Raw genomic sequence first — 15331 nt, forward strand, 5'->3', positions numbered from 1 at the left:
ATACATACATATATATATATATATATATATATATATATATATAATTTTTAACAAATACAATTGTCTTTATAATACCATGCGTACTTGTGCCCTATTTTTTACACGTAGTATAACTGGGTCTGTACAGAGGATAATAGAAATGTATATTTTGGCAGGTTGTGTGGGACGCAGGCTCGAGACTCCACCCATCCTCCGTCCTTATTTAATGTGCATGTCTGCTTTTTGAATTTCCACTAATAGGCTACCTACAATTTCTATATTTCCTTCATTAGTTTGTGGACGGCAACAAGCTCTCATGCCTCTTCCTGTTGTGAAATTATGACACTCATTATGACTCCAGCAAGGATTCGCCGACGTGCGAGAATTCCGCCTTCCATTCCTTTTTTAGCACGGCTGCAGACACGCAGGCCACGCCCCTTTCTTATTTTGTCTACGCAAAGGCTCCGAAGCCCCGCCCTTTTTACCAAATAAGTCCAGGCTGTCCTTACACGGCGAACAATCGATGCGCGTCGCAACCTTTCCCTTTCCTTATCCCGTTTATATAGTACGGCGACTTCCGCCCTTGCCGTTAAAGCAGTGCGATCATGGCGGAGCGCGTTCAGCAGCCCCCAGCTAAACGGCTCTGCTGCCGACCCGGGTATAGTACGACATGTAGACAGGGGCAGCGAGCCGGTGGAACAGTATGCGGCGGTTCGGGTTCTGGCCAAGGGGGATCCAGCAAAACCCAGAGCCCCGAATCGCTCCTGGACATTGCAGCGCGGAAAGTAGCGGAGAAGTGGCCGTTCCAACGGGTGGAGGAGCGTTTCGAGCGCATCCCGGAACCCGTACAGCGGCGGATCGTGTACTGGTCTTTCCCGAGGAGCGAACGGGAGATCTGCATGTATTCCTCGTTCAACACGGGCGGAGAGGAGAGTGCGTCTAGCGGGGAGAACGTAGACGAGACGCGGTTACCGTTCCGACGCGGCATCGCATTGCTGGAGAGCGGTTGTGTGGACAACGTATTACAAGTCGGTGAGTGTGGATGTAAACCCGCGGCTTGGAAAACATTTAAATCGATTGATTCCAGTCACCATCACGCAGACACAGTCGAGCGAAAACATGCGAATGTCGTTTAAAAGAGGAACACGAGTCGAATGAAAGGGACTATTGAATTTTCGGCGAACAAAGGGAGGAATACAACGGGTTTAAATCTCCCGACAGGGTGCCGGTGATGTCGTTTAGTTTAGCAACAGACACCGAGCGCTCCGGCTTATCGATACATTCCGAGCGTTCTGGGAAACGTTCTGAATACATTGTAGCGCTTTTGTATCTGCGCGAGAAAAACAGCGCGGAAGTGGAGCTCGATGTCGCTCGATCCATTCAGCGTTTAAAGCACATTTACTTGACTTTTTCGTTGTTCTTTCACCTCGGACTTGTTTTGTAGTTTCACTTTAGTCGGTGTAGCGACGTATTAATCGTGTGTTTTCTCGTAAAACGGTTGAAATGTCAAGCCTTCCAAAGCTTGTCTGGTCTGTTTATTTTTTTCTGAAGTGAAAGCGTGAGGGGGGGGTTATTGGCGTAGTAAGTCGACCAACTACTGGATGTAGAGCTGTCATGTCAACTAAAATAGCAGGAATATACGCGAATATCTGTGGTTATTGCAAACAACACTCTGACTCTTGTTTTTAGCAGCGAAAACACTGTTGGTTTTGTATTTAGTGGGTGCGCATATCAAATAGCCGTCAGGCATCCCTATTGAAATTGACACTTTGTTCCCATTTTCATGTTCGTTTGTGTCTTTTCAGCTTTCTGTCACCCTCCAAAAGGAAGGGAAACAAAAGCGGCTTTTTATTTTCTTTCACTGCTTGTTAAATGGAAAAGATTTGGGAAAGGGGTGGGAGGAACGGCGATTTAAAGTCGCAGTGTCTCGATTTCTTTTTAAATGTCCCCTAATAAAATGCATACGTTCCGGCTGACCCTCGTGACGTCAACGTGCTCCTGGAAATTGTCAAAGTAGCTGCGAACGCGATATTCAGCTCTGGCATGTAGTGATTCACCCGCTTTGTCTATTGCAACTTTATCCACCTTTGTTTTTAAAGTCCCCGCAATTGATTCCGTGGCTCTCCGCCCTTTGGAAACAATTCAAGATTTTAATCACATTAGTGCCTTTGCTTAATTCGAATTGTAATGCAATCAGCGAACGTAATTTTCTGCATGACCATTCCCCCCTCCTCCACGTTCGTAGTCTGCAAGAGAAGAGGTGCCTCAGCTGGGCTCTATGCCCTCACCCTTCAGCCAAAATGGGTTTGTGCTCTCAGGAAAATGCACACACTGGCCCATGTGTGTCTTCCCTGCCCGGAGCCTCTCGAGCGGACTGGCTGTCTTGGAAGATCAAGGGCTCTTGCCCTTTTTCCAACAGGCTACGTGGAGCTCTCTGCTTTTGATTCCGCTTTTTCCCTTTGTGTGCGCCTCATTCCGAGCTCCGGCGATGGGAAATGACAAGCCTGCATGCACGGGGAGGGTTTCTTGGCTGATTGCATCCCAGTATGGAATGCTCTGCAAAAATAAAGCCAAGCGGCGATAAATAAAAGATGCAATCTTGCGATGCAGGCAGGGCCGGGGGGGGGTTGCTTCCAGCAGACCCGGATTAGCCCCGATAGGTAGAGCTCACCGTGACGAACGAGCCGAGACTGAATTCAGGACAGGAATTTGTTTTCCTTTCTGTCATATGCAGGGGGAGGGGATGCAATAAAGCGATATATTTCTCATAAATATGGCCGTGGCGTCCCTCGGCTGGCAGTTGGCCATGATACTCTATATTTGCATACCAAGGGCATCCGAGCAGCCCTCCTCTTTTAGTGCACGCAGGGAATGTTTATCGCATTACAGGATGTTTAGATGGTACATGCAGCACTGATCTTGGGGGAAAGTGTGTGTGTTTTCCTACACAGTTTGGTTGAAGCACTCTGCGGGACTATTGCACGGTTTGCTGTGGAAACGCAGGCGTTATAGCTCTAGGTTGCAATTGCAAACCCAGTAGAAGTTATATATTTATTACCAGTGTTGATGCTTCTGTTGCTGTGGCTTGTGTCGTATTGATCACGCCGAGCACAAAAGGTCACGGGGTTCAAGTTCAACCCCCTTCTTTCCAGCCGTGTGTTGTGTTTCCATCTGTTATGACTTTATTAGGCTGCCGATCAGTGATCCTATTAGCTTATAATCTGCCTTTTGCTGGTGATATGTTTGCCAATATGCTCAGCTGTTAAAGATCAATAGGAATTAACCACAAATACCATGTGATGCATGCCGTTTGATGTGTAATAACAATACTGAGGCGCGCCGCTGCAAAGATCATAGGTCTACATGTTATATGTCAGTACTTTCAGTTAGTGTAATAACATGACAGTTAAATCTCAAAGCGAGCCAGTGATGTCATTTTCCATTATTATAGCTCGAGTCAGGACGTTTTGCGGCGTGTTCTCGGAAATGCTGGAGGTTTTTTGAAATTCTAGCATTGTAGATGTTAATGGCAGAACCATATGTGAGTCCCCGAGGTGTATTGATCAGATGAAGAAGACGGTGTCATAGCGGCGTAATGATATAACGGGACAAAATAAACTGCTTTGTTTATTGATCTCGCATCAGAGGAGACGCACAGTTCCATCAGCCTTATTAAACCAGAAAGGGTGTGTGTGTGTGTGTGTAAAGAATGAAAAATAGAGTGCTGCACATGCTCTAATGTGTGTTCCAGCTCACTGAGCCAGTGGAAAGAAAAGCCTTATGCCTGCGTTAACATTTCTGCCATTCATACACAGAAGTGCAAAATGTAAGATGTACAACTTAAATCTTACATGAGGCTGTTGCTTTTGGGGCCGTCAGAAATGCCATGTGCAAAGGCATCGGAGCTTCTAGTTTGGTAGATTCGAGGTCAGTGGGCCTGCATGTAATTGCTTTATGATGCTTTAAAAGATGTGTGACGTGTCTGCAGAAGTGCTGATACACACATTTGAGATGTTTTGAAGGAAGAGACCAAGATTTTCACCCTTCAATTTTCTCATTTTGAAAAAATATTTGCTGTGGAAACAATTTTCACTCAGAAGCTGCTAGTAACTTTCACAAATAATTACAAAGAAACAGCAAGTAGCATTGAATTAAACATGAAAGTTAAAGACTGAAGTAGTATTTTCTTGTAAAACATACTTGAATAATCTTTATTTACAACTTCTAAAGATCATTTTTCACAGTGTAGAAGAAATTGTTGAGTGTTGAAATATGTAAGTTAATTCATGGGTAATGGACTTGGTATGCTATAATACTTGAATTCCTACAGTATATAATGTATGCGTACACATTTTTTGTATGCATACAATAGTCATGATGCAGTGTTGTGATGCAATGCTTGATATGAAGTAATATTTGTCGTGATTTTTAATGTCTCTTTCTTTACTTTTTTTTAATGAGACTGTTAAAATTGTCAATTTTTTTCTCAAAATTGGATTAAAAATGCAAAATAACAGTTTATTTCAAAGACGATTTACTATTTGAAATGCATACGTCAATTTAAAAAGTTTGTTAAATAATACGTTCGGTTTCACATACTATTTAAAAAAAAAAATAGAATGATAGTAAGCTAATTTGCATAAAATACTCTAATGTATCCCACAATGCAATGTGGTTGACTTGATATTCAGCTGAACCTGAAGTAATTTCAGTCAAAATTTTTAAAATCTCTTTGTTTACTAACGAGACTGCCAAAAAATTAAGTCCTTTTTTGCTCAAAATTAGATTTAAAAAAATGCAAAATAACAGCAATAACAATAATTGCTTAATTACTTGAAATGTAACTACAATTTGAAAAGTATATTATAAATCATAAGTTCAGTTTCACATCGTATTTTTAAAAATTAGAATGCAGATTTTCATAAATAAGCTAATGTCCTTTTACAAATGCAGATAATGAGTAAGAAATGCTGCATGTTGTTATGTGAGGTTTTGTTATATTATTTTAGATCAGCATTAAATCAGATCGTATGGTCTGTCCGTAAACGCTTCATTTTCCACAGCAGCTTTGAGAAGTCAGATTGACAGTAAGCCTACAGATTTGCACCATGTATTGAAAGTTAGCGCTCCACCCACAATGCCCTTTGATGTAGTTTGTGGTGGAGGGCATAAGCTCTGCTCTCTGCTGCAGGGTCTGCTATAAATTTAGACTGTAGTGTTCTTCACACGTCACGTGCTTCAGTTAAAAGGGTTGTTTAAGCAAGTCTACCAGAGCTTTATTACCAGCATTACCAGTCAAATAAAAAAAAACAGCGATTCATTCTTGTGGAATTCTGTTCCAGAGATTTGGAGAGATACGTTGCGAAATATCACATCATAACGAACCGCATTTTGACTTCATTGTGAAGTTTAGCCTGAATGTTACATTCCAAACTACTGCTGCCACCCAAAGCACTCGATTTCAGCAAAACTAGAAACCTGCAGTTGTCAAATGAAAACTAGTCATCCTAGTTTGTATGCTCGGTTGAACTCAAATGTTTACATGCATGACAGACTTGATTTGTTGTGTTCGTCAAAGCAAAGATGGAGGCATTGAGCAAGCTCCTGTGCTCATCCATTCTGTGGGGAAGTTCAGAGGTTGTAGTAATGCGTAATGATGTGATGTGCATTTAAGTGATGTTGGTCGGAATAAAGTGGACTTGCTGGGCATCTTCATATTTCTTTCTGTCTTTTCACTTCCCAATGAAGATAGGAAGCTTTTATAGTACAAAAAAGATGCATTAGGTATGTAATCAATGCTTTGTGCTTAAGTGTTCTCATGCTGCCACAGAGAATGATGGGAAATATAGTTTTGCGTTATAAACCGGCGAAAAAATTAGTGATCTGTGCTTTGCTTGTAAAAGTTAAAATCCACAATGAAAACACAATATTATTCTGATTTGATTTGTATGATTTTTTTATGAAAATGTTTTTATGTTTTGTTTTATTTTAAATGGCATCAAAATGTTAAAATTATAATTCAAAATGAAAGTATAATTATGATCATTATCAGTGAGCTTCTGATTGGATTTCTATGATTTTAAAAAAATAAAAATCAGAAGTTTTTTATGAATTTGCGGTGCTATGTTAAAATGCCAAGTTTTTTAAAATTAAACATTTATGATTAATATCAGTGAGCTTCTGATTTGATTTCTATGATTAGGCATTATAAGAATCTATGGCTGTCAAAAAAAAAATCGAATTTCGAATATTCGTTGAATTTAAAATAAAAATCCACATTCGAATGCAAAAATGTTGCATTCAAATTTTAGGTGTGCGTTAAGGACGCCTTATCAGTGGCGCACTTACGATGTAAGCGTCATTGCATTTTAATGTTTTTGTTAGCCTATCCAGTTAAAGCCACTGGATGTGGCGCTGCTGTGTTGTTAATTACAAATATTGCGGGAAAAGAGAACATCAATGCGGAGAAGATGTTGTTTACGTTAAAATGGAAACCAAGCCGTTCACACAGAATGCATATTTATCGCATTTTCTAGAGGGACATCTATCACTGCTGCACTCGCGTCTCGCGCAAAAGAGCCGCATGTTTAGAAAGCCATGTAAAATTAATGTAAGTTCAACTTTGAAAAAACATAGCTCGAGACTTTATGGCGGGGTTTTTTCCCCATCCCACTACATCTCATGTTTTTAAATGAAAAATGTACTATTTGTGCTTTCTTTTCGGCCTTTTGTATTAAACTATGCATACATACATGATGCTGTTTTGTTTATAGTTGTTTAAGCAACTTAATAATAATTGGTTTATAAACATTATTTTAAACATTATGCACTTTTTTCACAGATAGTCATGTTACCTTATGCTTTGAATCCAAAAGTTTTTCTTCACCCTAACTGAAATTATGCCGTTTAAAATAGTTTTTCAGCCATTTTGACAGCCCTATAAGAATCCGTTTTAATTCATTTGCAGTGCTTTCGTCAAAATACCCTAAAACTGCCAAAACGTAAATTTCCTGTTTGTTTTTATTTTATAAGGTGAATAGTTCAGTCTCTTAAGTTTTGTTGTGATGATCTGCATTCAGATTGTTGTGAAATGGAGACAAACGTAGACCAGTGACTACACAATCTATATCCAAATAGTTAATTTTGATTATAAATATGAGCAGATTTAACTATTTCTTGAACTTTGGTATTCTTTGATCACATTGCTTTTATTGCTACTTGAGGTTGTAGAGATTTTACCCTGGTAAAGGGGGTTTGCAGCCATAGTGAAAAACTGAAGCTCATGTGTCTCAAACTTCTTCGTGAGATAAATGAAGTGCATCCAGTAAGCAGTCGGCAGTTGTTCATTTTGATTATAAATATGAGCAGATTTAACTATTTCTTGAACTTTGGTATCTTTGATCACATTGCTTTTATTGCTACTTGAGGTTGTAGAGATTTTACCCTGGTAAAGGGGGTTTGCAGCCATAGTGAAAAACTGAAGCTCATGTGTCTCAAACTTCTTCGTGAGATAAATGAAGTGCATCCAGTAAGCAGTCGGCAGTCATTTTCTGTAGTGTTTGACCTTGTTCTGGAGGATTGTAGTGTTTCTCGGTATGGTAATATCTGTGCGTACTTCAGTCTGAGAGCTGCATCACGGTCAAGTATCTGGAGAGGATCAAGGAGTTTGACTTCACAGAGCTTCCTCTTCACAGGATCACAGAGCAACGACAGGCTGCCCTAATATCATTATTTAATAGGCACCCTTCTCGTTTCTCCCTGTATTATTTTGTAGTGTAAAGTAAGATGTTACTTAGTAAGATGTAAGTAGCCACTTGCGTATGCATTTCAGACCATGATTGACTGGAATGTGCTCCGCTTCCCAGCATCTACGTACTTGAGCAGCATCCAGTGCCCTGGATGGGTGGAGTTTGGTCACAAGGCCTTGCCTGGGCCCTCCTTAAATGAATAACATGGCCGTCTTAGATCACAAAAACTGATGTTTTTGAAATGGGTTTTGGAGAAAAAAGATTTGCATTGCAACATTGCAAACGTTTGCATTTTTTTCTATCTATTTTTAATGCAATTTGAAATCAAGTTTAGCATGCATACAACCTTATTATTTACGCTTTGAACAAACGTGGTGCATGCCGTTGTGTTTGTTCTTCAGTTTAAAATGCATATGCAGTCAACAATGAAGAACTATTAATAAATAAATACATTTTAATTGTTTTCATTTGTAATGTTTATTTATGGTATTTTGCATTGTTAATTCATTTTTGTTTATAGTACGTTAATGTTAATTCATGCCGATTGAAATAATTGTAAAAATTGTAAAAAAAAAATTCACATTAACCTAGATTAATAAATGCTATTTAATTTGTTTCATGTTAGCCATTGCATTAACTAACATTAACTATATTGCAAAGTGTCACAGTCTTCATTCTTCCATTTAAGATGCATATGTGGTCAATAATTAGCGATTTTTTCATGCATTATTTATTTAGTTCAATATTTTACATTTAGTTTTTTTTTTTTTTTTTACAATTCGATCAATATATAATGCATTGGGTTGCATAACTAACATAGATTTTTTTTAATTAAATGTTTTTAAGTTGATTTATTTGTGGTATTTTGTATTGTTAATTCATTTTTGGTTAAAGGGTTAGTTCATCCAAAAATGAAAATTCTGTCATTAATTACTCACCCTCGTGTTGTTCCAAACCCGTAAGACCTTCGTTCATCTTCGGAACACAATTTAAGATATTTTTGATGAAATCTGAGGGCTCTCTGACCCTCCCATAGACAGCAAGGTAACTACCACGTTCAAGGTCCAGAAAAGTACCAAGAAGATCGACAAAGTAGTCCGTGTGACATCAGTGGTTCAACTATAAAGTTACGAAGCTACGAGAATACTTTTTTGTGCTATGTGCTCCGCTTCCCAGCATCTACGTACTTGAGCAGCATCCAGTGCCCTGGATGGGTGGAGTTTGGTCACAAGGCCTTGCCTGGGCCCTCCTTAAATGAATAACATGGCCGTCTTAGATCACAAAAACTGATGTTTTTGAAATGGGTTTTGGAGAAAAAAGATTTGCATTGCAACATTGCAAACGTTTGCATTTTTTTCTCTCTATTTTTAATGCAATTTGAAATCAAGTTTAGCATGCATACAACCTTATTATTTACGCTTTGAACAAACGTGCTGCATGCCGTTGTGTTTGTTCTTCAGTTTAAAATGCATATGCAGTCAACAATGAAGAACTATTAATAAATAAATACATTTTAATTGTTTTCATTTGTAATGTTTATTTATGGTATTTTGCATTGTTAATTCATTTTTGTTTATAGTACGTTAATGTTAATTCATGCCGATTGAAATAATTGTAAAAATTGTAAAAAAAAAATTCACATTAACCTAGATTAATAAATGCTATTTAATTTGTTTCATGTTAGCCATTGCATTAACTAACATTAACTATATTGCAAAGTGTCACAGTCTTCATTCTTCCATTTAAGATGCATATGTTAATTAGCGATTTTTTCATGCATTATTTATTTAGTTCAATATTTTACATTTAGTTTTTTTTTTTTTTTTTACAATTCGATCAATATATAATGCATTGGGTTGCATAACTAACATAGATTTTTTTTAATTAAATGTTTTTAAGTTGATTTATTTGTGGTATTTTGTATTGTTAATTCATTTTTGGTTAAAGGGTTAGTTCATCCAAAAATGAAAATTCTGTCATTAATTACTCACCCTCGTGTTGTTCCAAACCCGTAAGACCTTCGTTCATACCCAGATCCGGTGTGATGACGTCATCACGCCAGATCTGGGTCAGTGCCGGCACACGCTCGCGTCATGATACTGTCGTGAACGCGTGTCCGCAAGTGACGTGCAAGTGACGCATTAATGTTAACTTCTATAGCTAGGAAGTTTACGAAAATTGTGAATGAAAAAATAACAAAACAAGATATAAAAAATGCTTAATTTTAATTTCACGTAAATGTTACATTTAACTAATTTTAACCATATTGTAATATTGTTCTTGAGTTTAAGATACATATGCGGTCAGCAATGAACAATATTTATGTATTTATTTTTTGGTTGTTTATTTATTTATTTATTTATGTTCTATATGTTAACATTTGTTAATGCATTTGGTATCATGAACTAACAATGAAGAATTTTAATTGTTTTAATTTTTAATGTTTATTTATGGTAGCTTGCATTGTTACTTGTTTGTTTATAATACATTAATGTTAATGTATACAGCTTGAAATAATATGAAAATTGTAAATGAAAAAAAGAACATTAACCTAGTGTCACAGCATTCACTCTTCAGTTTCAGTGCATATGCATATGTGCTCCATCTGTGCATATGGTGTTGTCATATTAAGTTTGACTGCCCAGCGAATCTCTTTTAGTTATTAGCTATTAGTAATCTTATGGGTTATAGTGCGTTCTGCTTCTTATGGAATTCTCCAGAATTTCCTGTGCTGACGTGCAGCACTTAAGCCCTCATCTGTGAACATACTGAAGCTGTAGGTGTTTGTAGACGGCATGGGATGTTTTTGGATTGCGTTCAGGCCTGAATGAAGACACCTCGCCCTCATTTGCCGTCTCTCCCTGTCAATGTTTCCCTTCACTGTCTGAATCAATACGTTCAGCTAAAGATAATGGGTGATCATTCAAATGCATGGCAATAAGCGATGCATTTACTGTATTGAAAGAAGCTGTTGACATGCTTTTCTGTGCATTCATTGGGTGTTTATCAGCATTACTTTAAATGCAAATGGAATTCAATACTATTGGTACAGAATCAATTTTTATTCATTTGGCAGTGATTCTTGAGTTATACTGACTGAGCTGAAGTAGAGAGTTCAAGCACATGAACCCGAGGCCGCGCTCAGTAATTTCAAAAGGTTAGCTTTAGTTGTCTTTGAGAGGCTTTGAATCTTTAAGTAAGCTAGTGGCTTTAAGACCTGAGACTGAGAGAAAATATTTTGGACTTTTTTTTTTTCTTTTTTTTGGTCAAGTATCGCCATTGAGATTGAGATGAAATTTAGTTTTGATTCATTTCATATTAAGTATTTTTCAGGTTTTTGTCTTGAAGTTGGCAAATCTCTGCTTTCTACATTGGCTTTATTCAAAATAGAAAACCTAGTGCTTAATGTACGCTGTAGATGCATTATGCAATAAAAACATTTCTGTCATGCAATAATAAACGTGACAACCTCATTATATTGTGTTTAGTTGTCAATACTTTACAATATGATTCAATATGTTAATGCATTGGATATCATGAACTAACAATGAATATTTTTTGTAATTGTTTTAATTTTCAATTTTTGTGTATTATTGATGGTATTTTAGCATGGTTGATTCATGTTTGTTTATAATACATTACTGTTAATTTAAACAGCTTGAAATGATATAAATATTAACATTAACCTAGATTAATAAATGCTACTCATTTTATTTCATGTTAGCTGTTGCATTAACTAACATTAACCATATTGTAAAATGTTACCACTTAATTCAGCATCTGATTCTTCTCTTGAAAAACATTATTATTTAGCATTTTTCTTTCATGTTTGTGTAAAAATGTCTCTTTGCAGTCTAATCAAATCATTGTCATTTATTGTTCAGAAGTTTGGAAAAATTAAGATGTTTTCAAAATAATTTTTGGAAGAAGTTTCTTATGCTCAGTTTTTGCTGCTTAATATTTTTGTGAAAACCATGATTTTTTTTTTCCAAGATTCTTTGATGACAAAGTTCAAACCCAAATTTTTTAATGGTGGCGTATCATGGTTTTAACAAAAATATTCAACAGCGAAAACTGTTTCATTATTGATAATAATGAGAAATGTTTCAAATCAGCATATTATAATGGAGTAATGATGCTGAAAATTCAACTTTGATCACAGAAATAAATTACTTTTTAAAATATAGTCACGTAGAAAACTTAAAAAAAAAAATTTTGTTACTGTATTTTTAATCAAATAAATGCAGCCTTTATTAACACAAAAGGTATATTCTGCAGAAACAGTAAGAGTAGTATGCTATTCTGATCACAGCACAGATGCACTTTCCCTTTAAGAGCTTTTCTGTACTAACCTTCAACATGCACTTGGGCAAGGAGCATGGGAAGTCTAAATATCATTAGCTCATTCTCTGGTTTGTTTCATAGGGAGGCGTTTGATGGAGGAGCGAGCGTCTTTAATTGCTTTTAGGGCTGCATCTGTATGGGTTTTTTTGTTAGTTAATATTTAGTTAATCTCTAGACTCCAGACCTGCGGGAGAGTTTTCCAGCACCTCTTCATCCATCTTGCGCTGATCTGTATTCCTCCAGCACCATTAACCTTCACCGAGGGTGAGGAAGAGGGAGGCGAGTTTGTGGGGGCAGGGATATGAGGACTCTTTCTCTGCTCTGTTTGTTTTCCATTACACGCCTCTACGCCCGGCCTGTTCTCCTGGCCTGTGTTTGCAGCAGACATCAGGGCTCACCACAGGTCCATACGGCACCGGGCCCTATATAAAGGCTCAAACGTCAGGGCCCAGTATTCCCGCGCTCGCCGCGTTGGACCCGAATGTAGGGAATTACCTCAAAAGCCAGATTGCCTGTCCTGTCCCTAATCCAGGCTACAGCGAGACACTGGCAGCGGATCTGGATTTGGATGGAAACCCCGAAGCGCGCTGACGCACAAACTGGGTGAGTCTCGCAGGGAAACGGGCCATCGGATCTCGCGACCTCTCGCGGCACCATATGTTGATTTACGAGGGACGGCTAGTGGGTTATTTGTCCCGAACCCTCTTCTTTTTCGACGAGGGCCCAATCGGTCTTCATTATCTAGGCCGCAGCTGAGACCTGGAAAAGGCGCGGTGATGAATGAGACCTTTAAGCTCACATTAATAGCTAACTATTGCTCATAAGGAGCTTTAGAGTGGCGCTCTCTGCTTGATTGGTGCGCCGCTCTTTGTGTGTCTTTGAAGGCTACGAAGACCGTTTTGAGTGCTTGTGCTGCTTTTGGAATGATAAAGCCACTATTTTGCGTGTTTTGGGTTGCTCAAAGACTGTTTGGAGGCCTCTAGATTGGTAAAGTGCTACAGACTTTGACATGTGGAGTCCATAGAGGGACCAAAATGTTCAGCATTGTAAAGATTGACCCTAAAACTGTTCTGCTTCATCATGTAATGAATATTTCACCCCCAAAAAGTTTTGTGATGATTTACTCATCCTCAGGCTCCAATAATGAAATAAAGCACAATAAAAATAGTTCATAGAACCCATGCACTATATTCCTTATCTTCTCATGATATATGATCATTTTTTGTGAAGAACAGGCTCAAATTCTGTTGCATCTATTTTACACATGCTCATATTTATACTTGACGTTTGAGTAGAAGTTTGGGGTCAGTAAGTGTTTTTTTTTAAGTGACAAACCGGAAGTGACAGTAAAGAAATTTATAATCTTACTAAAGATTTCTATTTCAAATAAATGTTGTTCTTTTTTAACTGTCTGTGCATCAAAGAATAAAAGAATCATTGTTTCCACAAAAATATTAAATGTATTCAGCATTGATAATAATCAGAAATGTTTCTTGAGCAGCAAATCAGCATATTAGAATGATTTCTGAAGGATCATAATGATGCTGAAAATTCAGCTTTGCGTCACAGGAATAAATTACATTTTAAAATGTATTCAAATACAAAAAAGTTCCTTTAAATTGTAATAATATTTCCCAATATTGCTGTTTTTATGGTATTTTTGATCAAATATATGCAGCCTTGGTGAGCATAAAAAAAGATTTATTTCCAAAACAATAAAAAAAATCTTACAGACCACAGACTTTTGAATGTCTTTTGCATGTCATATTCATTCATTTTAGTCAATTTAATGTAATTTTAATAGATACAAATAACATCATGTATATTCTTTGTTTTAGGTCATTCATTGTCTGTTTTCATCTGTTGTTGCAGAGAGAATTCAATTTTCAATTCAGTTCAAGTTTATTTGTATAGCGCTTTTTACGATACAAATCGTTGCAAAGCAGCTTTGCAGAAAATTAAGTTTCTACAATATATTTAGTAGTAGCTTGTCAGTGGTGACTGTCAAATTGATGTACAAATGGCAGAAATGTATGGAAAAATTCAGTTAATGACGTAATCAAACAGACAAAGAACACTATAGGGCTATCAAAATGGCTGAAAAACTAAATTCGAATTTTGTACTTGAATATTATCAAAATTTGAATTATATTCGAATTTAAAATGCATAATTTCAGTTAGGGTGAAGAAAAACGTTTGGGTTCTATTCTGAGGCCACAAGAGGGCGCATCGAGCAAAATATTACTAATGCACGTTTATTCAAAGCATAAGATAACATGACTATCTGTGGAAAAAAAAGTGCATAATGATGCATTTGAATGTGGATTTTTATTTTAAATTCGGCGAATATTCTAAAATATTCGAAAAAAATTTTTGACAGCCCTAGAACACTGTTAACAGCAATGATTATATGTTGCAATCAAACTTGTAGCAAAATTTGGTAGTTTAAGATTTTTGACTGTAGAGGAAGTAACTGTACATCCGTCTAGTTGTAAATTGTAATTCAAGAGATTCTGTGTACTGGTTTTTGGTCCAATAAGTAATATCTCCGTCTTATCCGAATTCAATAGGAGAAAATGATTGATCATCCAATCTTTAACATTTTTAATACACTCTGTTAGCTTAGATAATTTAGAAGTTTCATCTGGTCTTGTTGAGATATATAGTTGAGTATCATCAGCATAACAATGGAAACTAATTCCGTATTTTCTAATAATATTACCAAGGGGAAACATTATATTGAAAATAGCAGAGGACCTAGGACAGATCCTTGTGCCACTCCATATTTTACTGGTGATAATCGAGATGACTCCCCATCTGACGCAAGAAGCAAGTCATTTGTAATTTTAACACGTGCAGTTTCTGTGCTATGGTGGGGCCTGAAACCTGAAATTCTTCATAGAGATCATTTTTTTGCAAGAAGGAGCACAATTGAGCAGACACAACTTGTTTCAAAAATTTTAGACATAAACGGAAGATTCGAAATGGGTCCGTAATTTGCCAGTTCATTAGGATCTAGTTGTGGTTTCTTAATAAGAGGCTTAATAACCGCCAGCTTGAATGGTTTTGTGACGTGACCTAAAGTTAACGATGAGTTAATAATATTGAGAAGCTGTTCTTTTGCTACAGGTAACAACTCTTTCAGTAATTTAGTGGGTACAGGATCTAACAGGCATGTTGTTGGTTTAGATGCAGTGATAAGTTTATTTAGCTCTTCCTGTCCTATAATTGTAAAGCACTGCAGTTTATCTTTGGGTGCG

The 15331-nt window shown here is 37.1% G+C and overlaps 1 protein-coding gene across 1 annotated transcript in view; it reads left to right on the forward strand.

The window, feature by feature from the left end:
* Positions 1-495: 495 nt before the first annotated feature.
* The window catches only part of LOC107706746 (zinc finger SWIM domain-containing protein 6-like), a 91266-nt gene continuing 76430 nt past the window's right edge, over positions 496-15331 (forward strand). Inside the window, exon 1 of the mRNA XM_016510550.1 lies at positions 496-1011. Within this exon, the coding sequence (XP_016366036.1) occupies positions 585-1011 (427 nt within the window). The 5' untranslated portion in view covers positions 496-584. The remainder of the gene's footprint in view (positions 1012-15331) is intronic.

This window comes from Sinocyclocheilus rhinocerous, unplaced genomic scaffold, assembly GCF_001515625.1.
Source record: "Sinocyclocheilus rhinocerous isolate Xijiao unplaced genomic scaffold, SAMN03320098_v1.1 scaffold864, whole genome shotgun sequence".
Classification (NCBI taxonomy): domain Eukaryota; kingdom Metazoa; phylum Chordata; class Actinopteri; order Cypriniformes; family Cyprinidae; genus Sinocyclocheilus; species Sinocyclocheilus rhinocerous.